We start from the raw sequence: 22,275 nt of genomic DNA, 5'->3' as shown, positions 1-22,275 counted from the left end.
TGAATTGATTAACCATTTCCACAGTTTTTCCGGTGTTTTCCGGTGTTTATTGGCTATCCACCGATTTCATTTTTTGTGTATCAGGGTGTTTTATCGGGTTTTATTGGTTAAAACTGAAAATCAGAAGCCCTAATTATGTGGTGACTGGATAAGCAAAGAGATTTCCAAAATGAAAGTGAAAGTAAAGCCTGGACTAAACTAAACGATCTGTGCTAATATGAGACAATGCCATTTTTATTGGATTGGTTAAGAGCAACGTGGCTATTGATGAGGATTACTTCCTAACCTTTATAACTCTCAGCCTCTATTGTATGTAAGCCATACATCAATAGACAGCTCAGATCTGCTGAGTCAGAGTTTAGCAGCAGACAGGCTGGTTACACTCTGTTGTACTAGAAAATATAGAAGAATATATTAGTTCAGATAATTCTGATCTTTCATACCCATACCATGTTGCTCTTAAGATTCATAGATAATAATAATAATAATAATAATAATAATAATAATAATAATAATAATAATAATAATAATAATAATAATAATAGTGAAAATCCTGATAAAACTTTTTTAATGACCATCATTCTATAATATTAACCACAAGTACATACTGATTCAAAAAATATATACCAGTTGTTGTGTCTTTTGTTCTCTTCATATACACAAAGTCAGCAGCTGGTGCAACAGTATGAATCTGCTTAGCTTTAAGAACCGTGGTTAACCAGCAGACTTCACGCCTTACAGAAAGTCACTTCAGCCTTTCACAGTGATAGGTACGTGTTACTGGTAAACTAACTGCAAACTGATTGCATGATAAGCTGGTTTCACAGACCCTGGTTACCACTGATCTTGGACTATCCAGTGCTACTTCAGGTAAAGCAGTCTGAGATTAGTGTTAATTTGGCATGTGTGACACCAGATGAATGAGATTAACTTCTTTGGAAATTCTTTAACTTTTCTATTCCTGTTAAAATTGACAGCAGTTTAAGATTTTGTAATAAAACCAAAACTTTTTTGTCTTACATTTAAAAAAAAATTTTTTTTTACACAAACTCACTGGCTGTGGGCAAAATACATTCCTAAAAATGGAGAGAGGGCTAATAGCCACTGGTAATTCATTTTTTGATTAGGATGGGTGAGCCATGGTTCTGAATACTGGGGTGAGCCATGGTTGTGAACATTGGGGTGAGCCATGGTTCTGAACATTGGGGTGAGCCATGGTTCTGAACATTGGGGTGAGCCATGGTTCTGAATACTGGGGTGAGCCATGGTTCTGAACATTGGGGTGAGCCATGGTTCTGAATACTGGGGTGAGCCATGGTTCTGAACATTGGGGTGAGCCATGGTTCTGAACATTGGGGTGAGCCATGGTTCTGAACATTGGGGTGAGCCATGGTTCTGAATACTGGGGTGAGACATGGTTCTGAACATTGGGGTGAGCCATGGTTCTGAACATTGGGGTGAGCCATGGTTCTAAATACTGGGGTGAGCCATGGTTCTGAATACTGGGGTGAGCCATGGTTCTGAACATTGGGGTGAGCCATGGTTCTGAATGCATTGTGTCCACTGCATATTTTGTTAGTTTGTTTATGTGTATATCAGACACATAAATTAACCGCGCCAAATACAGCAAAGCTTGAGAACTGCCAGTGACTATCTATACAGCACTGATAGTTTATTGGCATATCAGTAAGTAAATCAGCCAAAAGCACCATTCCACATTTAATTTGTAGTTCCCAACACTCTTAGGTGAAATGTAAGGGGGAAAAAAGTAAACACCTGTCATACAGTAAGAGAAATAAGTCGCCAAAGGAAGGTATTTCTATGTCTTTATTTCAGCCTTAATTTTAGACAAAGTGAAGGGGAGCGCTACACACTGGTTTCGTATTTTTTTGTAAAATTACTCTTCAATGTTTTAATAATATTGACCAATAATAATAATCACATTCACACAGTAACTGAGAAGATTTTATTAATTGAAAACACTATGTAACACAATTTTTGTTCCTGGGTAGTAAGTGTTATTTCCTAATTGCTTATGCCTCAAAAGTATAGAAAATGGCTATTATTCCCCACAAACTTTGCTTTTGTGACCAGGACAGTGATATTTTGAAATTTACCTATTTCCAATGAGAAAACGGGCGAATTTGTGTCTTTTTGTTCACATAAAGTCAGAAAAAAACAACATATGAATCCAAATTAACATGTATTTATACTAAAGTAATACAAAAATGACTACAAAAGATTTAGAAGTGAGTAGTTTTTCGAGATTTACGATTATACTGTAAATCACTTTCACAAATCAGCCCCCAAATGTAGTCTCCCATCATGTTCTCATTATACTGTCCTTGGTAGCGGTGTTCAAAGTCCAGTATATCCTGATGGAAGCGCTCGCCTTGCTCCTCCGAGTACGCTCCCATGTTCTCCTTGAATTTATCAAGATGAGCATCAAGGATATGGACTTTGAGGGACATCCTACAGCCCATTGTGCCGTAGTTCTTCACCAGAGTCTCAACCAGCTCCACATAGTTTTCGGCCTTGTGATTGCCCAGGAAGCCCCGAACCACTGCGACAAAGCTGTTCCAAGCCGCTTTCTCCTTACTAGTGAGCTTCTTGGGGAATTCATTGCACTCCAGGATCTTCTTTATCTGTGGTCCGACGAAGACACCGGCTTTGACCTTTGCCTCAGACAGCTTAGGGAAGAAGTCTTGAAGGTACTTGAAGGCTGCCGACTCCTTATCTAGTGCTCTGACAAATTGTTTCATAAGGCCCAATTTGATGTGCAGTGGTGGCATCAGCACCTTCCGGGGGTCCACCAGTGGCTCCCACTTGACGTTGTTCCTCCCCACAGAGAACTCGGTCTGCTGTGGCCAGTCCCGCCTGTGGTAGTGCGCCTTGGTGTCCCTGCTGTCCCAAAGGCAAAGATAGCAGGGAAACTTGGTAAAACCGCCTTGGAGACCCATCAGGAATGCCACCATTTTGAAGTCTCCTATGACCTCCCAGCCGTACTCATCATACTTCAAGGCGTCCAGCAAGGTCTTGATGCTGTTGTAATCCTCTTTGAGGTGCACCGAGTGAGCCAGGGGAAGAGACGGGTACTTGTTACCATTATGGAGCAGCACGGCTTTGAGGCTCCTGGATGAGCTGTCAATGAAGAGGCGCCACTCATTCTGGTTACAGGCGATTACGATTGCCTCGAACAGACTGGTCACATTGTGGCAGAAGCAGAGCCCATCTTGACGGGTGAAGAAGCTGGAAAAAGGTTGGTGACGCTTCCTCTGATCTGCGACTTGCACACTTTCATCCAACAAGTTCCACTGCTTGAGCCTAGACGTCAAAAGCTCGGCATTGGACTTGGTGAGACCAAGATCTCTAAATAAGTCATTGAGGTCTTTTTGGTTGGGGTAGTATGGGTTTCTCTCCTCAGCTCCACCTCTGAAATTGTCATCTGGATCTACAACGTCTTCCTCACTCTCTGACTTGCTGCTCTCTTCTAAAGACGGCTGCTTTCTCTCTGGAGGAGTGGGTACGGGGAGCTCATGGCAGTGTGGCACCGGGGCGATGGATGAAGGAAGGTCCGGATACGTGATAGCAGGTGCATTCTTGCCAGTCTGACGTTTGGAAGGGTCCACCATGCAGAAGTAGCAGTTGCTTGAGTGGTCAGTGGGTTCCCGCCAAATTCTTGGGATAGCGAACTTCATGGCTCTCTTTTCCCCTCTGTACCATCCTACAAAAATACATTTATTTCACCCATGACTAATGTGTAAAAGATTCTCGCAACATTTTTCATATATGATATATTTTTTCAGTAACATTGAAAATTGTAAAACATTTTAAAATTAAAAACTTTTACAATTTTAAAAATTGTAACAAATTTTATAACATAAAATTCCGAGCAACAATTGTCCATCTTACCTTCCAGAGTTTTTTTGCAGTGCTCGCAGGTGAAATGAGGTGCCCAGGGTTTGTCTTGATCCCTGACAGGCATGCCGAAATATGCCTTGTAGGCCTCACACATCTTAGCAGATGCTTCCACGGAGTACTTTTTCGCTCTTGTCTTGATAAATTGGCCGCAGACATAGCAAAATGCGTCTGCCGGATGCTTGCAGCCTCTTGATGCCATCTCAGAAAAATGCAGATATGTATCCACTTAGGCAGCTGGAACTAAACTGAACTGGTGGGCTTAAGGCCCCTGTATTTATACTACTATTTATATTACTGGAAAGTTGTTTTTAGTGTGTTGTGTACCCATACTTTATTTCTTTGTTTTATTTATTTTATTTTGTCTCCACAAAATAAGCAAAAGGAGCATTTACTTTTCATGACTACAGTTGTCGTCTTTTTTATGTACTCGTGCTGTATTCGTGTAGTTTGCTTATTTTCCGGTGTACATATTTTATTCGCCTCCAATTCGTGTACCCCGCTGGACAAAAAGCAACATCATTTTTGAGAATTACCTATGCTGAAGGATAGCCGATATATTTGGTAAAAGTAAAACATAAATAAAACATAAATAAATAAATAAATAAATACAGTAATATAAATATTGAAATAAATTAATACATAAGTGAATAGGCCTACATAGACATTTAATTATTTATTTATTTATCTATCTTGATATTTATTTATTTATTTTTCAATATCATATAAATAATGACATTTAATACTGTATGAAATGAAAATAAATACTGAACAGTTCTTGTTCATTTGTATATTAGTGAAAAATATATTGTAACGACCCAGACAATTGCTTTGTTGCAGGACTTGTTGTCTGTTCAGTTTGTCTCGTCTGTCTTTTATACGTGTGTGTTGCAGAGTGTATTGCGAGGAGCTTATAGTTTAACACATGCACATATTCATCACAAAATAGAAAACAAATATGCATATAACCTACAGAAACAAACACACACTCCGCAATAATTGCAAAAAACTTTACATTTTCAAAAAAAAAGCAGACCTTTTAAAAATTCCCCAAACTAAACAAAACAGGTAATATGCAAGAGCCTACTTCTCCTGTTGCCTTCAAGCCAAAGCTTACCCAGGGTTACATATGGGAGAGAGCACAGCTGGGGGTGTGGCACCAGGAGAAGCCGCGATGCTCAGAGAGGGAGTGGGATGTGGTCATCCGGGTGGTCGTCGAGTCGCTGTTAGTGTTACTGTATTGCTGTACGTTTTGTGTCTAGGCAGTGCTGGTGCGCTGCCTGGGGTGTCATGTGCACAGTGCAGCTGCATGTAGATGGGGTCTCTGTTGGCTGTTTGCGTGGGACCGAGGGTCTGAGTGATTGGACCGTGTGTATGTAAATGTACCTCTGTGTGTGTGTGTGAGCCAATAAGGCTTGGGGGGATCACTATTTAGGAGCTGCCTGCGTGCAGCTCAGGGTCATGTTGTGGTTTTCATGTAGCTGTGTGTCTTAGAGCTGTCTATCTGAGCTAAACCATTTAACCATTTCGAATGGCTATTTATACAGATTCTTAATCAACTCATTTTGGCAATTTTAACTCAACTCAAATAACAAACACTGAGTTCCTGGCATTTTTATGAAATCACATGACTTGAGCTCAGTATTTTATCCCAAGGAACAATACTACTCAAACAATCAACAAACCTATCTGCTCACTATTTAAAATGCAAATAACATTATGCTATAATACTAACTATGGCAGTAATGTAATAACTATGTGTAAATCAAGCACAAGTTCATGAAATGCATCTTTTCTACTGAATGTGATAACATTTTTAAGAATATGAATTGCTTCTGACCAGGTGAGTGAAGAAATACAAAGTACTTGTGTACCAAACATATCTAACAGCCAACTTCCAAAATAGATGCCTTAAGAGTAGTATTTTTTTTTTGTTAAACAAAAGTGAACTGGTTTTGAATAGTAGAAATGTACTGTACTTAGTTTTTACTATTGAGAATTGAATGCACAGCCGTCCCAGTTTATCCAGTGTGTAGCGGGTAAGTGATTTGGAGGAATAGGCTGGTCTCCTCCAGTCCAATCACTGCTGAATTTTGCTGAACTTCGCTGGAATTGTTTTATTATTTACTTTGATCGACTTTGAGGGATTTACCACTGGGACGTTTGAGGAAAGTTAAGAGCTTGAAGTTCCAGTGCTGCCCTTCAGGGAAGCCGGTTTGATCGGCCTGCCCCCTAGGGCACTCTTGTCAAGTTCCTTTAACTCTTCGTTGTTCTGTAGGCTCAGTTCCGTCAACCTATCCTCACAGCCGAAATGCTATTTTTGTAATGAAGAGACCAACATGAAACACAGCAGTCTTCAGACCCGCCTCATCATAACCTCCTTTGATTTGTACTCAGTACCTTTGTGGCCTCACACTGCCAAGAGTTTCGTAGCCGGTCTGTTCCAGTTCATTTCCACCCATTTGGTATTTGAATCTTACATTTGTTGTGACTGGTATCAAATATAAAGTATTACATTTAATCTCTTTGGATTTCCTTAGCCAGCACACATGTCCATCAACCCCCTCCCCCACCCCCCACCATTTGACCATCTGATGATGGGTCATTATGGTAAAGATGAGTCTGAATAATCCTGTGAACCATGACACCAATATTATAAATGCTGACATGCTAATTGCCAGATCTATGTGAATGTGTCATCATTTTAAACAAGCAAGCGGAAGGCAAGGGTTGCGGTGTTGCAGGTTATGATGTTTAATAAAAATCAAACAAATTAAAATCAAATATATTAATATTTATTAAATAAAAAACATTTAAAGAAATACATTAAGTGTACATTATTACATATAATGTCTTACAAAAATATTTATCAATAAATAATTAATACAAATACATTAAATTCTGTAATGGTAAGAGAGGTTATAAAGCTTACAATATTACCAACATCGTTGGATACTCTTACAGTGATTTTATTACTATTTTAGTAGCAGTGTTGCATTAAAGAAATGTCTGTTATTAAACATTCAGAAATCTTTCAACCCAATCAAATAATGTCATTTACTAATCAAACACTGTCAACACTGATTCACTGCCATTTAAACACTGTCAAAGACACACCTTGACCTAAAGATAACATTAATATTTTATATAAAATCTCAAAACAAATAAATAAATAGATAAATACCTACATAAATATAAATATCCTCTTAAAAATACTTAACTTCAATGTAATATAAACAAGAAAACTAAGGGGTTGATTTGATCAACCAGTGTATTTCTAGATCATTTCACAACACTAGGGGAATCAGCCAGGATTACATCAACCACCTATCTGTCATTATCCCTGATGAAAACTAGGGGAATTCACTGTTAAATAACAAAAAAAGACAGCTGTAGTACATCTGGTGAGGTATAAGCTGAATCCCCCTTAGTTGTCTATTTTGGCTAAAATTAAATAAATAAATAAATAAAGATGCTCTCACTTAAAGGCAGGAGGAACACTTTTAAGACGTATCCCATTACAGTAAATGATCCTCGTGGTCAACAGAGAGGCTTGATCTGAAGCTCAGGGATGGGAAGGAGAGTTATGGCCAGTGACTTCAGCTGTGTAGTGTCCCATGTTACTGATGCTTTAAACACCCTTGTTCGTTCCATCTCCAGAAGTATTGTCGATATTTCATAAAAAGTCTGCCTGGTTTTGTTTTTTCTGATTTTTTAATGCATCCTGATTTCTATACAAATAACAAAACACAATCATATATCAACTCTATTTATTCTTATAAATCTGAAAGCAATAAATAAAATGAATATATAAAAAGGACTGATTTGTGATAAGCCATCTCACTGCAAATGAGCAAAACATTTTCACAGCTTTTTTGTAATCATTAGCGTAAACCACTAGTGGGACTCAGAGTTCTACTGTAGTTTGTACTTCTCGTTTTGTAAAATGTTACATGGTTTTATTCAGTTAAGCAAAAGAGAGAAAACTACTGATATGAACTGAAGAATGTAAACAAGTAACATTGTTAAAAAACAAACAAACATCAGGATAATGAGGAGACAGGCACTTACAGTTTTGCTGGAATGTTTCTGAAGTTCAGCGACTTTGGCAATCAGGGCTGGTAGTTCTGGTACAGCAGTTTTGGTTTCCTTCTCTAAATGTTTTCGAAGGTTTTTAAGGACCTCAGCTTCGCAAGCACACTAAAATATAAAAACGACAACGTCAACATCTGCAGGTAAATTTAACATAGTCTGGTGTGCTTTGAGGTTTGTTGAACTCAGTTCATCCATAACTATTGAACACTTTGCAATGCTAAATGCAGAAATACTAAAAGAAACTTAATACATTTAGGGGCAAACTTTTTCCCCTAAAAATCTTTCATAGTGTCTTCATCTCAAATTCTCAAGGCTTAACCTATGCATAGCTTTCTCTCAATAAAACTCACTGGTGCCATGGGAACTGGTTATTCGATGATTCGGATTGAGCTCTCCACAGAAATCTGGCAAGGTTCATTGGTGTTGATCAGGCTGATTTACCATTCAAAGTGAAACAAGTGAAGAAACAGCTGCTTGGATTTGTGATGATTGATGCTTTTCTTAGACACTGGAGAACAGCGATCCACACAAACCCAAGCAGCTAAATCACCTGGAATGGTAAATTAGCCCAATCAACACCAATGACCCTCATCTGTGGAGAGCTCAATCGGAATAACTGAATACTTGGTTTGTACAGCTCTTCCTGTCTCAGCTGGTTTCTTCAAGACTATAGAGAATCAAGTTCCAGATAACATATCCAAATTAAATACAAATGAAGTAAAAAAATAAAAATAAATGAAATAATAAAAAGCCATATATATGAATAATGTCTTACAGTGTGTCTTGGGGGTACTAAATCGCCTGCGTGTTCATTATTCTTCACCCCCTAAAGCAGCAAGGAAAATAAAATATATTAAAAGTCTATTTTAGTGACTAAACTTTTAAATGATGATTATGAAACAACAATCCTTTACTTGCGTAGCTTACAACTGTATACTGTTTTACTTTCCACACAAAAAAAGTTACAATACTGTACTTAATGATAATAATAAATATATATAAGACTTACCAATTTCGCAGTTATTATTTTGTTGAGATCTTCTATAATCTCAAGGACCAAATTGCTGTGATCAGCATGAGTGTAACACACCAAGCAGGCAAGGACAATCAAATACTTATGCATGATGTCTTTCTAAATCAGTAGTTCTGCATTTTGAAAAGGCAGGTTGTGTGTATTTATAAACCTAGAAACGGAAACTTATTAGAAGGTGTTAGGTGCCTTTTTTTTCTGGTTTGTGTTACCGAAATAGGTTTTTTATCAGTCAATCTGGTCGTATTGCGAATCAGAGATTCCAAACCCATTACTCTTTCCCCACCCTCAATTTGTGACACCCAAATTTGAGGAAACAGAAAACCAAAATGCACACACGCACGCACACGAAACAGACAAGAGTTTTTTTTTTCTTCTCATACTCCAATCGATAATGCAGAAGATCATTCAGAGCACATTGTCATATAGTCCAACAATAACAGGGATATACCCAAATGAGGGCTATTGACATAGCTAAGGGCAGGACCAGTCACTTGTATCAAAGTCCTGGGAGCCTCCATACCGGTCAGTGCCCCCTTTAAATGTTTAGAATCCTGCCAAAACGCTTACCCGTTGTCAGAGATATGCATTCCAAATACAGATGCCAGGCATTTCTATACAGTAGTATGCATACAGATCAACATTGTTTCTGTTTATATTCAAGTACTTTTTTTCTGTATTTGGTTTGATGTTACTAAACAGCTCAGTCCTCCTGATTTTGTCATCTCACTGTGCACCTTCAACACTGATATGTCCCTTTGGAAAATCTCACACTGTTTTTGAGATCATTGGAACCACCATGTTACTGGGCACCCAGCATTCCAGTGGGTATATAAAATCCCAGACAAGGTGTTCAGCAAACAGATTACTTGAGGAGTTTAGACAACAAAGAGTTGACTTTACGTAAATTGATCTGTTGAGTAAAAGGTAGTTATATATTGGCTAATTATTGAATTAACAATAATTTGCTGCACGAACATGCAGGTTATATATATATATATATATATATATATATATATATATATATATATATACTGGACAGCTGGCTCTTTGAGCTAATATATATATATATATATATATATATATATATATATATATATATACACACACACACACACACACACACGCCAGGGATGCCATTGACATAATACATTATTCAGTCAAGTAAACCTTTTATATAAAAAAAACAAAAACAAACGTTGGACTAAAAAACAAATACCTGTTTATTACAAAGGGGTTCAAATATATTTAGAAACAAGAAACATGTCGCAAAAAATTAATATATTATTTTATGAAGTAAACTGAATAAAATTGTTACAATAAAGTTTAGTTCATATTTTGACAGCATGTATACTGATATGGAGTTATCTACATTAACCATTAAACATGAGTACAACGAATTAAAACGTACTTTCTTTCACTTTCAAGCACTTTCTTCGAAAGGCAGGCAGGCAGGCAGCCTGGCACAGCTGAACCTCTTACGGAAGTACGACTGTTTTGTTTCCGGGTACGGGGGACGGCGTTGTAACGCGGCAAGACAGTTGAGTTTGTGAAGTACGGTGACAAACTATAGTGGCATGGATAATTAGATATTAATATAAAACAAATTCAGACTTTACCATAACTTGTGTTGAGGTTAGGAGCGTGTGTATGTTTGAATTAGAAGGAGCGACAGTTACTGCGCGGCTCTCAAGCAGGGCAACAGAAACATTATGAATCGCTGCACATGCTTCTGTTTATGAGTGCTATGTAATATTAGAAAGGCGGGTAAATAAATAAATCCAAGTCTGTATTTTACATAACCGATAATATGGTTTGCCGTGCCCCGGCTCTGGAGCTAGAGCGGGATCTGCTGTAGCACACCGGAGCAGGACCAGAGCCGGGGCCTCTAAAACATCGTTTTATTTAATTATCCAAGTAGACATGCAGTCCATAGTATTAATACTATTTAATGTATAAACACATCAGCAACAGATGTTGGAAAATGGCCTGTGGATTTTTCTTTGGTATCCAGATAATGTGTATTAATTAATACCTGCTTCAGTATGTACCTGTTCTATTTAGTTTTATAATTTGGAAAATACAAAATATTTGTCTGTGACAAAATGAAGTCTGTAAAAAAAAAAAAAAAAAAAAAATGTAACGGGCATGGATATGTGTTAGTTGGGTACTACTAGGAATGTAAACAAACTGGAGGTCTTTTGATCAAGTACAGTGCACAGAAGGCAATGCAGGGATTGAAATAAGACTCCTATTGCATAGCAGTTTCACCTATTCTAGGTTTTACTAAGAGCTTGATTTGTCACAGTGTATAGGTAACAAGCTCAGGTGTGTCTTATTAAACTCATACTCAACTCAATTAGCACTAATCTTGGACTACTGTTACTTCAGGTATGTTAAGCCAAGTTTAGAGCTAAGCAGTGTCTGCGAAACTAGCTAATAGTAAAACCAGGAATTGATTAAACTGCTATGCAACGATCGTCTCATTCCCTTCCCTGCTGGGGGACCTAGTCTGAACAGAAGCCAGGAATGATGTTTTGGGGTGAAGTTGTAACAGTTTCCAATTGCAGTGATTCTTTTTTGGTACAGAGACGCATCCTGTAACGACACAGCAAGATGTCGAAGATTGAAAAGATGAGCATCCTCGGAGTGAGGAGCTTTGGAGTAGAAGATAAAGATAAACAAGTCATCACCTTCTTCAGTCCCTTAACTGTACTAGTGGGACCCAATGGGGCTGGCAAAACAGTATGTTGAATGCCCATGTGTATACACTGTTATTGTGTCATATATGGTCCTATTTACAAAACTTTAGGGACTTTTTTTTAAAATAATGTTTAATTCATTCTGATTAAATCAAAAACTTTTTTTTTCAACTGTTTGAGAGGTTTAGAAGCTAATTCTTGTATTTCAAAGCACTGTTTGATCTAAGCATTTTTTTTTAACAGTCCTTTAAAAAAACATTCCTCTATTTTTTTTGTTTGTTTTTGTTAGAGATGTTGGGCTGTAAAATATGAAAATGAAATATGGCAAGTTGACCGATCAGTCATGTGTTTAAGTCTGTGTTTAGCTAGATTAATTGTTCAATACATCTTTATTTTTTTTATTTTATTTTTTTTCCTTAGACTATTATTGAGTGTCTTAAGTACATCTGCACCAGTGACTTTCCTCCAGGGACTAAAGGAAATACATTTGTCCATGATCCAAAGGTGAGACTTTTACCATTAGTAGGTCGTATACAGGATTGTATCTTATTCTTTACGTTTAAAAAAAAAAAATAATAATAATGTTAAGACCTGTAACCAAGATTAAAGCATTTAAATGTACAAGATAAGTATGGTAGATAACAACTGGGATAGAGCAACTATCCCTAATATAAGTGTTTGATTTTCCGTGTGTCTGTACATACTGTACTGGAATGGAAGTCAGGGAGATCTACATTTTCATGATACTTATACTGCAGTTCTCAATTTGTGTTTACAGCTGTGTTCGGAGAATGTGTATGTTGCTTGCTTTTAAATGATAGAGGGAAGTGTTAGATAAATGATCTGATATTAATTTTCTTCGTAAAAAATAGGAGGACTTACGGTTTGCCTCAATGTTGTAACAGAACAATATAAACTGTATCTCGCTTTGCAACATAGGCAAAATGTAAATCTATGTAAAATTTTAAAATGTTGATATGTGGGCACCCACATTCTAACCTGTTGCATATATATATATGAATATTAAAATGACTAATCATTATGTTATTTTTAATTCACAAGCCAGACAGGAAGCTTGATGTTATCAGCAGTCCTTTTTGATGCAGAAAAGGTATTAGGTTGGTGGTTAATTACAAAAACCCAGCCTTGCAGGCTACGCTGGGAAAGGTGTTCATATTGCCCACACTTGCATTTCAAGTGCCTCTATACACATGCTTAGTATACACCGCTCTGAATATCCCATAATATTTTGAAGAAGCTTACAGGAGACTCTGTGGACAGAGGTAATACTGACCCACCCAGGGCAGACAAGACTGATACATCCTAAATAATGCATAATGTTTAAATTAATTATGTCTGTTGCATAAGGTTGCCCATGAGACAGATGTCAGGGCCCAGATTCGACTGCAGTTTAGAGACGTCAATGGGGAGCTGGTTGCTGTCCAAAGATCAATGGTTTGCACCCAGAAAGGCAAGAAAACTGAATTTAAAACATTGGAAGGGGTCATCACAAGAATGAAGTAAGTATAGAGGTCTACCAGCTGCATTGAATTGATAATTTGCTTAATTAGACCTTTTTAATTGTTTTCAGCTCTTAAACAGTTGCAGAGTTCAAGTTACTTATAAAATGTTATAGCTAACTTGAAATATGCAACTGTTAAGAGCTGAAAGCAATTAAAAAGCTCTAATTAAGAAAATGATCAATTCAATTAAGGGTCTAGTTAAGTAATTGAAAGCTCCCTTGGAATGAAAACCAGCAGACACACTGCCCACTGGACACATGTAAACTGCAAGACTGAATTATGAAATCCAGAGGCAGCCCCCGTTACATTACTTGTTCACTTTAAAATGTATACTGTAGGTTTGTTTTTTCCATACAAAAAAATGGAAACTGTATAGTTGTATTCAAGACCAGAAACTATGTAAACTAATCCCACAGAAACCAAAATAAAGGTATTGGATGTGCTACAAATATTATATGGCTTTGGTCACTACTTGCTACCAACGGAAAATTATTTTACTAAGCAACATTGTGATGAAATGTCATTAGAGTCAGTACATTAAATTTATATTTAAGTAGGTTTATTTTTGGAAGTTTGGAATTTGCTTGATTGCTGGAATGTTTTCCATTAGACAAAATAAATACACGTTAGAGAATTGGTTGCTCTGGTTTGATAACTATATACTATATTTGATTGTGGTTACAATTTCCCTTCTAGTATAGAAAACAGTAAAGTGCTTAAATGGTTAAAATATGTAAAAAAAAAAAAAAATCAAGTTCCTATGTTCTTTCACAACACAAAGCTCTTTTAACCTGCCACCACATATTCTTTGTACACCAAATGAGTTTAAAATGTCTCATGGGGTCCTTGGGATAGACTCTACAGTGTGTGGCATGTTATCACAGCTCCACTGCTATAATGCATTTCACTATTGAACAGAGGACCAAGGACCCAAAGAGATGGGACTTGGAGCTGCATTCAAGTTGATTGTCCTAAACCTGATTTTTGGTGTGCTTTGCAGGCACGGTGAGAAGGTGAGCCTGAGCTCCAAGTGTGCGGAGGTGGACAGGGAGATGATCACAGCTTTAGGGGTGTCCAAAGCTGTCCTCACAAACGTCATCTTCTGCCACCAAGAAGAATCAAACTGGCCCCTGAGTGAGGGAAAGGCCCTGAAACAGAAGTTTGATGAAATTTTCTCGGCCACAAGGTACAATATAATTTCGCGGTTACTTTATGTGTCTGACCTTTGTGTCAAGTTGGTGTAGGTGTGAAAAAAAACAAAAACAAAACCGCAATAAGGAAATACGGTTGTATTTTTGTTTGGTTTTGTCATTTACGGAATATTTCAGATCTATGACAAACTCACCATGACAATGTATTCTTTTTTTTTTTTTTTTTTTAAACAGTTGCTCAGTCATATATATTTTTATATTGTGGAGGGGTGGATTCCATGTGAGATCATCACATCAGGGTATATTCAAAGGAAACTCTGTGTCTTGAGTGGGTCCCTAGAGAGAACTAAGCACACAGAATAGAAGGTCTTTGTGATACATCCTAAACCAAGGTGTGAGGTCACACAGTTTTGTCCTGAAACAGTTTTGTTACTTTTTAATTCTGTTCTGATTGAGCTATTGTACATTCTGTGCTCGTTTTTAAAGCTCTTACTAAACACTTTCCAATGATACATCACTAAAGACAATGTAACCGTCCCCGTCCCTGTCCTTGGTACGAGATGGACCTGTGACCTTTGACCTGGCTTTTCTGTCATTTTATTTCAGGAAAGTGCTCATTGATTTTTGGCTGTTCAGAACATCCACTTCTTTCATATTAAAATAAAAAAAATAAAAACATCCAGATCAGTTGTTTTAGGTTTCCTAAAATCAGTTTCAAGTTAGACTACTTTTGTATCTTCATCCGTCCTGTGTTGCCAGTATAATAGCTAATTAATTAAGAAGCTGAGTTTAGCATACATTAGAATCATGCTTTGTGGCAAAAAAAAAAAAAAAAAGATTCCCATAGAAGGATTCACTTATTAATACTGTGACTTTAAAAAAAAATAATTATACCCTTTTAGGTTATGATATTCAACAAAACTGTACCACAAAAGTAAGTAAGCGAAGCAGTTTCGGAACAGTTTTTTTTTAAGTTCCCTGAAAAGTAAGGGAACTCAGAAGGTCATGTTAGAAAAAAGAGGCAAACATGGAGGCAATGTATTTGCTTTGTTTTGCAGAAATCTGGCACAATTTCCTCATTTAAAATGCTTTCTTTTTTCTTTCAGATACATCAAAGCTTTAGAGATGCTGCGGCAGGTACGTCAGAAGCAAGGCCATCGTGTGAGAGAGTGCCAGACAGAGCTGAAATACCTCAAGCAAAACAAGGAAAAATCACAAGAAATACAGGACCTGCTCAGCAGCAAAGAATCCCAACTAGCAGCATCGATAGAAAACGTGCAGTCTATAGAGAGTAAAATTCAACCCATAGAGGTAAATCCCTTTTTTGGTGCACTAAGGGTGTCACCACTGACAGGTTTTGAATAGTTCTGGTGTGAAACGTGACCATTGATTAAAGATTACATCTCTAAATCCTTCAGTTATAAAGACAGTTGCCCACATTTCTCATCATTATGATTATGAACCATGTTCTCTAATACTTTACAAAGTTTTCAGACAACGTTTTCTTTACATATCAGTTAAGCGAGTGATACATTATGTAATGTAGTGTAGCACTGGAAATAAGGAAAACCCCAATAATTTCAAACTAAAATCACATTGTGTACATGAGTAAGATAAATAAGTCTCACAGGAACAAAGAAAAAGCTTTTTTTAGCTTTTTTTTTTTTTTTCTTTTTTTTTCCTCACAAGTTTTGTATACCTTTTTTTAATTTTACCAGAACATGAATCCCATCTTCGCAGTCTCCGTTTGGAAAATACTAATATTTTAAACACGTAAATGTTCCGGACTAATATGAGACATGATTTGTTTGACACACGCACGCACACACACACACACACACACACACACACACACACGCACGCACACTTGGTGTTGTCTTCGCACCATCTCAAGTATGAGTCTCCTTTTTAACAAGTTTACGGTTTGAAGGCCAGGGACTTTTGTCGGTGTTTCCTTAGTGCTAATCAAGTGAATACCATTGAAACGCAAAGCAATGACAGGACCAGGTACAACGACTCGTGTTGGCAAACACAGCAACCAAAAATGCCACAAACCATGAACTGGTGCCATTTTTATGTTTTTAAATCCTATACGATAGATCTTGGCTAATGAGGGCCTGCATACTGTGTTTCACTATAGTAACACTAATTAGTACGGGCAGCTGGAGTTGACATTCACTTCAATAAAAACCCACAATGTCAAAAATATAGCACTTTATAAATGTGCAAGGTGAAAAGTATTCATTTTTGCATGTAAGGGCTATGCACATACCCAGATGTTCCAAGTAATTCCCTTGACCATGTTTTAAGTCAGTAGATAATAGCTGGTCAGAACCTAATCTATTAAAACCACTCATATTTTATAAATATTTGTCTTATCTTTGTTTCATCCATTTTCTTTTGAATTTCTAATAACACATCACTTAGGCCTGACTCTTCTAAGAAGTGTCCAGTCATTGAAGTTACAAACATTCACTTGACGTGACTCTGTAGTCGCTAAATTAAACTGAGATTTAATGTCCTTGTGAGCACTTTTTGAGTGACTGCCATTTGAATGTTTTAATAGAGGTCAAATTCCTCTCGTCTCAAACTAGGGTTGTTTGTCTTAAACTTTATACTATATATATATATAATTTTTTTTATTTTTTTTTGCCCCCTCCCCACCAACTTTAGAACCGTCTGATAGACATTGACCAAAACCTGGTCAAAGTGATGAAGCTCGATAATGATATAAAAGCGCTGGACAGCAGGAAGAAGCAAATGGAGGAAGACAACTGTGAATTGGAGGAAAAAATGGAGCAGGTACAAACTACTTTGTCAATCACAGATTAAACCCATAATTTTAATGTGCAGCAAATCTCTTTTTTTAGACCACCAAAGTTACCAAGTAAAACTGCTAATAGGTAATTTTTTTGAATAGCAGTAGAAACCCCATTGTCATACAGGGAACTTGAAAAGCTTTGTAGTTTTGCAGTTAAAATTAGCTGTTACACAACCAACGCTCTTTTGACCTACATGTAGATGTTCCGATAGGCAAATTGCATGTGCTAAAGTAAACCTAAAAACTCCTACACACTGCATTCAGGGTTGTTTAGTTACTATGTGGTGGTAAAAGTGCATACAGGCACTTTCTTCTTGTGAGAGCCAGTGCGTTGTAGCCATAGACATCCTCCCCTCAATTAGTTAAATGGTATTTCCCATAGGTCTCTATCATCACATTCATCTTCAGCTAATAATTTTTAGCTGCATGTGTATTTTGGTCAAACTTGTGACATTGTTGGGCCAAGAACCATGAGCCTTCCAGGTAATTGAGCATGTTCAGGGTATCTAAGTTAGCACATAAGTAATACAGGGCTGGTGATGAGAGTAAATGTGACAAACGTTTCATAGAAATTAGGAAATGGTGTCTCAGTGCACACTTTGTGCAGACATCTGCAGCTTCTTGCGCATTTACAAAGACTGTAGAATAAACACAATCAGCTAATAATTACATGATGGTAGTTTGGCTCACGCGGTCACACCAGTTAAATACAGACTTGTGACTTTTTTTGCAGGAGGTTGTGAAACCAGCTAACATAGTGCCTCCGCTTTGCAATTCATGTTGTTCCCCAGTAGCTTTGCAAAGTGGGCAACTAAGTTCATAACCACCCTGTTGAAAAGGAAGGTGTAGCAAGTCTGTTGTAAAATCACTCCCAGAATGGTGTATTTAATTTTTTTCTAGAATCGTATACTCTGCCCCTTTTTAGAAGCTGTATATTTACACTATATTGTATGTTTTTATTGAGCTGATAGTGACTTTCTTCTAGCTCTAATTGTGTATTTAACAGCCATGGAGTGGGAGGTGTAGATTACTGACTATTATTATTATTATTATTATTATTATTATTATTATTTATTTCTTAGCAGACGCCCTTATCCAGGGCGACTTACAATCGCAAGCAAATACAAATACATTCAAGTGTTACAATACAAGTAATACAATAAGAGCAAGAAATACAATAATTTTTGTTCAAGTGTGACAAACCACAATTCAATAATACAGCAGATAATAGTGATAGTTACATCAGGATATGATTAAATAGTGATAGTTACATCAGGATATGATTAAGTACAAAATACTACAGGTTAAACACTTGGAAGATTACAATATTCTGAAGTACAGGATTAAATGCAGTAAAATAGGGGGCAGATAAGAGCAAAATAAAGCACATAAAGCACATACTTGTTTCTTTCTGGATATACATTGTCCTGTGAAGCATTATTGATTGAGTTTTGTCTTAACCATGCTGTTAGGTGTTCCAAGGGACCGACAATCAGCTGAGAGAAATGTACCAGAATCACCAGAGAACTGTGAGGGAGAAGGAAAGGCGATCAAATGATTGTCAACGTGAACTGGAGCGAGCCAGCAGAGAGTGCCAGAGGCTAAACCGACAGAAGTCTGACCTGTTGGTAGAGCAAGGTACAAAAACGGAGAACGTTTTAAGTACTGAGCAAATAAACCAGAAGCACAATTAAGAGCGTATCATACCGATTTATGTCAATATTATAGGATACACATTTGATCCCATATCCTTACATATCCTTCGATCCGTGTGGAAACAGGACCAGTAAGTGTATTGAATGTAACTGTAACTGTACCTTTACTCAAACAGCACTGCAATATAATCACTTATAATGTGCTTCTTTATGTATTAAATATATGTGTCTTTGTAGATAGTGGAACATTATCTAACGACAGGTTGTATAATGGAATTTCTGTCATGTTAGGCCGTCTACAGTTGCAAGCAGACCGTCAGCAGAAGAGCATTAAAACTCGGGATTCCCTGGTGCAGTCTCTAGCTGCCCACCTTGAGATGGATGGTTATGAAAGAACACCTTTCAATGAGCGGCAGCTCAAAAGTTTCCATGCACAGGTGAAAGAAAGGCAAGAAAAAGAAATGGAGGCGACTAACCAAATGATGGTAAGACTTAAGTGAGGAGTTGCAATAGGATGGGTGTACATTTTGTATTTGAGACCTGAACCTTATGCCTCTGAAACACCAGGCAACTTTGGCAGTAGCTTCTAAAACAGCTTGTTGTAGGTGACAAGCACTTCATATATATTTAACAAAAATAATGATAGCAATACAAATTTCTGTTAATACTATTTTAAGGATATTTTGCAACTAAGTGGGTAGTTCCATCAAAGACGACGTGCACTTCATTTTAAACAGTTGTTTTGTTTGGAGTTTATTCTGTCATGTCACTGCTGAATCATCATAGTCTCTTGCAAGGAGTCTGAACAGGAACTAGAACAGTTTGGCAATTGTATTCATTTGATTATAAAAGGACAAACATAAATAACAAACTCATTTCTAGGCATTGCACTGTAAACACACAGTATTGTACTTGAATCTGGTGTATAGAGCGATAACTACAGGGGCATTGAGTGTATAAGGAGTTCTTGGATAAAATCGGAAAATCTATGTATATATTCCAAGCGAATTTATACCAGCGTAGCACACTAGATTCATTCTCTAGATATAGCTATTACTTGACATGTGGTGTGATCTTTCATGTTTTTCAGTGCTTTTCTTTAAGTCTGGCTTCATCTAAATCAGTCATTGGGCTCTGTGACAGGCTCCTGTTGCTGTGGTCTTTTTTGATGTTTCTTTATACAGACTATTATTGATTTACAAGATTTGAATCCCATTGAAGGGCATTTAAAAAAATAAAAAACTAGATCAGGTTCCAGAAGACTGGAGTTGAGAATCCCTTCCACACTGTTCATGGAGATTTGAGACTGTGTGGAAGGGGAAAAATGAGATGTTACTTGGAGTCTACACTGTACATTGTCAGTCTAGCCACATCCAAAGTCATGTTACCTGTTTGCATGGGTGTTGCATTAGAATATGAAATAGTTTCAGAATTGCTGAAAGATTTCCGGTCCCGTTATTTTAAGACAAAGGGTAATTTTAATTATCTGCAACACATACTGTACATTGCAACAAACAGGCTATCCTATAATGCAGAACTTCCCTTAGGCTTAACTGTATTAACTGCAGGTAAAGTAGGTCTGATATGTGTAAATCAGTAACTGTCAAGGGGAATTTTTCATTTCTTCCTATTGAAGTATGTACTGGTAACTGAAATTGCCCACCTACATTCACGTTCACCCCTCCAACACCCTGTGGGCCAAAACTTTTACTGAAAAAACAATAGCAAGTTTAAGATTGCAGTATAGACATATTGATACATTTTCTTGTAAACGTGTCTTCTGCTATAGTGTTCTAGAAGTTTGAAGTCACGAAATTCTGTGCTTGTCTTTAGAGGGATTTCAGAGAGAAAGAAGCAATGAAACAGCAATCTATCGACGAGATAAGAGATAAAAAGACGGGACTGGAGCAAACCATATACCTGAAGCAGGACATTCATAGCAAAAAGCAGCAGGAGCTGAAAGCTGTCAAGTTGGAGCTTCAAAAGTTAGAGGGATCATCAGACAGACTGCAGGAGCTGGAGCAGGAACTCGTGAAAGCAGTAAGTAAGAATTAAACATTTTTGACCAGTTGAATGCATCACAGAAAAAAAAAAGATGTAACGTTTAGTCAACCGAATAACTTAAGATTGTAATAAGATTCCGCTGATCTTTTTTTTTCTCAAGGAGCGGGAGCTGGGTAATGTGGTGGAGAGCTCCAATGTGGAAAGTTTAAAATCAGAGGTTACTGCACTTCAGCAGGAGAAAGTGGAGCTTGACCGGGCCCAGCGCAAACTGGATCAGGAGATGGAGCTGATAAACATGCACACGACAACAAGAACACAAGTGGAAATGCTAAAAAAAGATAAGGTGCAGTACCAAAAAAAAATAAAGCAACTAGATGTCTTCAGAGAAAGTGTATGCCAGCAGTGTGCAGTACTCCCCCTTTATAAGGTGGCCCTTTATATTGCAGAACAGGTTAGAAGGCAGTACACGGTCATGGCTCCCATTTGACCCCATAATGCCATTATACTAGCAGTAGAATTCTGATTCTAAGATGGAAGTCAGATAGCACAGTCTCTTAACTATGGCTCCTGTCAACTGTGTTATAAAGGCAGAGCACTGCATGTGTGCCGTAAGTGCTGATCACAGTGCACAGTTAAACACACCTCATGTTTCTGGAGATTGTTTGAGCAAAGTTTAAAATTGCATTAAAGCATTTGACTAAAGAAAGCATTAGTTCACATTAAAAAATTTTAAACTGAAGGCAGCAGTTCCAGAAAACTTTTGTCCACTTGGTTTAGTTTCTTACAGTTTTATCTCAGTCTTAAACCTGCCTCGCTGTAATCCATGTATCTGTGATTGCCTGCACTTGTAATGTTTGTACTGTTATGTTTGTGGCATAATAGGCTGATAAGGATGAACAAATCAGAAAAATCAAATCCAGGCACAGTGATGATCTCGTGTCCCTATTGGGATATTTTCCGAACAAAAAACAGCTGGAGGACTGGATCTACGCAAAGAATAAGGGGATCAACCACACAAGAGAGAAGCTTTGCAAACTAAAGTAAGGAACAAGTTCTTACATCTGTTCTGATTTGACTATACCATCTTTGAGCACTGTAATGCTAATGATTAATTACTAATAAGAAATGCTTACGGTTGAGTGCTTTTTGGGGTTAAGAGTCATGATTACATTTTGTTATGGCTCGCTTGATTTTCATGAGACTTGAATTACTATCCAGTCGAAAGCATGTGGAGGTCAACAGCAGTGTAATGCGGGTCACTTTATTTCTCTGGAATCAGGAATCGGAGCCCAAAAAGCCTTGGATGAAGTTTGTTATAGAGGCCCATCGCTAAAACATGTATATATGTTAATAACTCTTAAATTAATGCAAATCTA

The 22,275-nt window shown here is 37.3% G+C and overlaps 1 protein-coding gene and 1 long non-coding RNA gene across 5 annotated transcripts in view; one reads left to right on the top strand and one right to left on the bottom strand.

The window, feature by feature from the left end:
* Window positions 1-6,756: 6,756 nt before the first annotated feature.
* On the bottom strand, window positions 6,757-10,523 carry LOC117973718 (uncharacterized). Its single transcript, XR_009308168.1, has 4 exons — window positions 10,455-10,523; window positions 8,789-8,839; window positions 7,990-8,118; window positions 6,757-7,649 (listed from the first exon to the last, which is right to left on the bottom strand). It is a non-coding gene; the product is annotated as an uncharacterized LOC117973718 (long non-coding RNA).
* The window catches only part of LOC117431697 (DNA repair protein RAD50-like), a 28,300-nt gene continuing 16,522 nt past the window's right edge, over window positions 10,498-22,275 (top strand). Inside the window, exons 1-12 of one of the 4 annotated variants that reach the window (XM_058996329.1) lie at window positions 10,498-10,583; window positions 11,633-11,788; window positions 12,166-12,249; window positions 13,114-13,265; window positions 14,269-14,454; window positions 15,526-15,730; window positions 17,093-17,221; window positions 18,713-18,878; window positions 19,187-19,380; window positions 20,729-20,935; window positions 21,060-21,242; window positions 21,782-21,939. In XM_058996329.1, the coding sequence (XP_058852312.1) occupies window positions 11,660-11,788; window positions 12,166-12,249; window positions 13,114-13,265; window positions 14,269-14,454; window positions 15,526-15,730; window positions 17,093-17,221; window positions 18,713-18,878; window positions 19,187-19,380; window positions 20,729-20,935; window positions 21,060-21,242; window positions 21,782-21,939 (1,793 nt within the window). In that variant the 5' untranslated portion in view covers window positions 10,498-10,583; window positions 11,633-11,659. Of the gene's footprint in view, window positions 10,598-11,067; window positions 11,087-11,632; window positions 11,789-12,165; window positions 12,250-13,113; window positions 13,266-14,268; window positions 14,455-15,525; window positions 15,731-17,092; window positions 17,222-18,712; window positions 18,879-19,186; window positions 19,381-20,728; window positions 20,936-21,059; window positions 21,243-21,781; window positions 21,940-22,275 lie in introns of those variants that run through there. The other 3 variants (XM_058996331.1, XM_058996328.1, XM_058996330.1) reach the window with 3 other exon arrangements.

This window comes from Acipenser ruthenus, chromosome 22, assembly GCF_902713425.1.
Source record: "Acipenser ruthenus chromosome 22, fAciRut3.2 maternal haplotype, whole genome shotgun sequence".
NCBI lineage: Eukaryota > Metazoa > Chordata > Actinopteri > Acipenseriformes > Acipenseridae > Acipenser > Acipenser ruthenus.
Note: the sequence above shows the minus strand (reverse complement) of the source record. Positions and strands in the feature narration are given on the sequence as shown.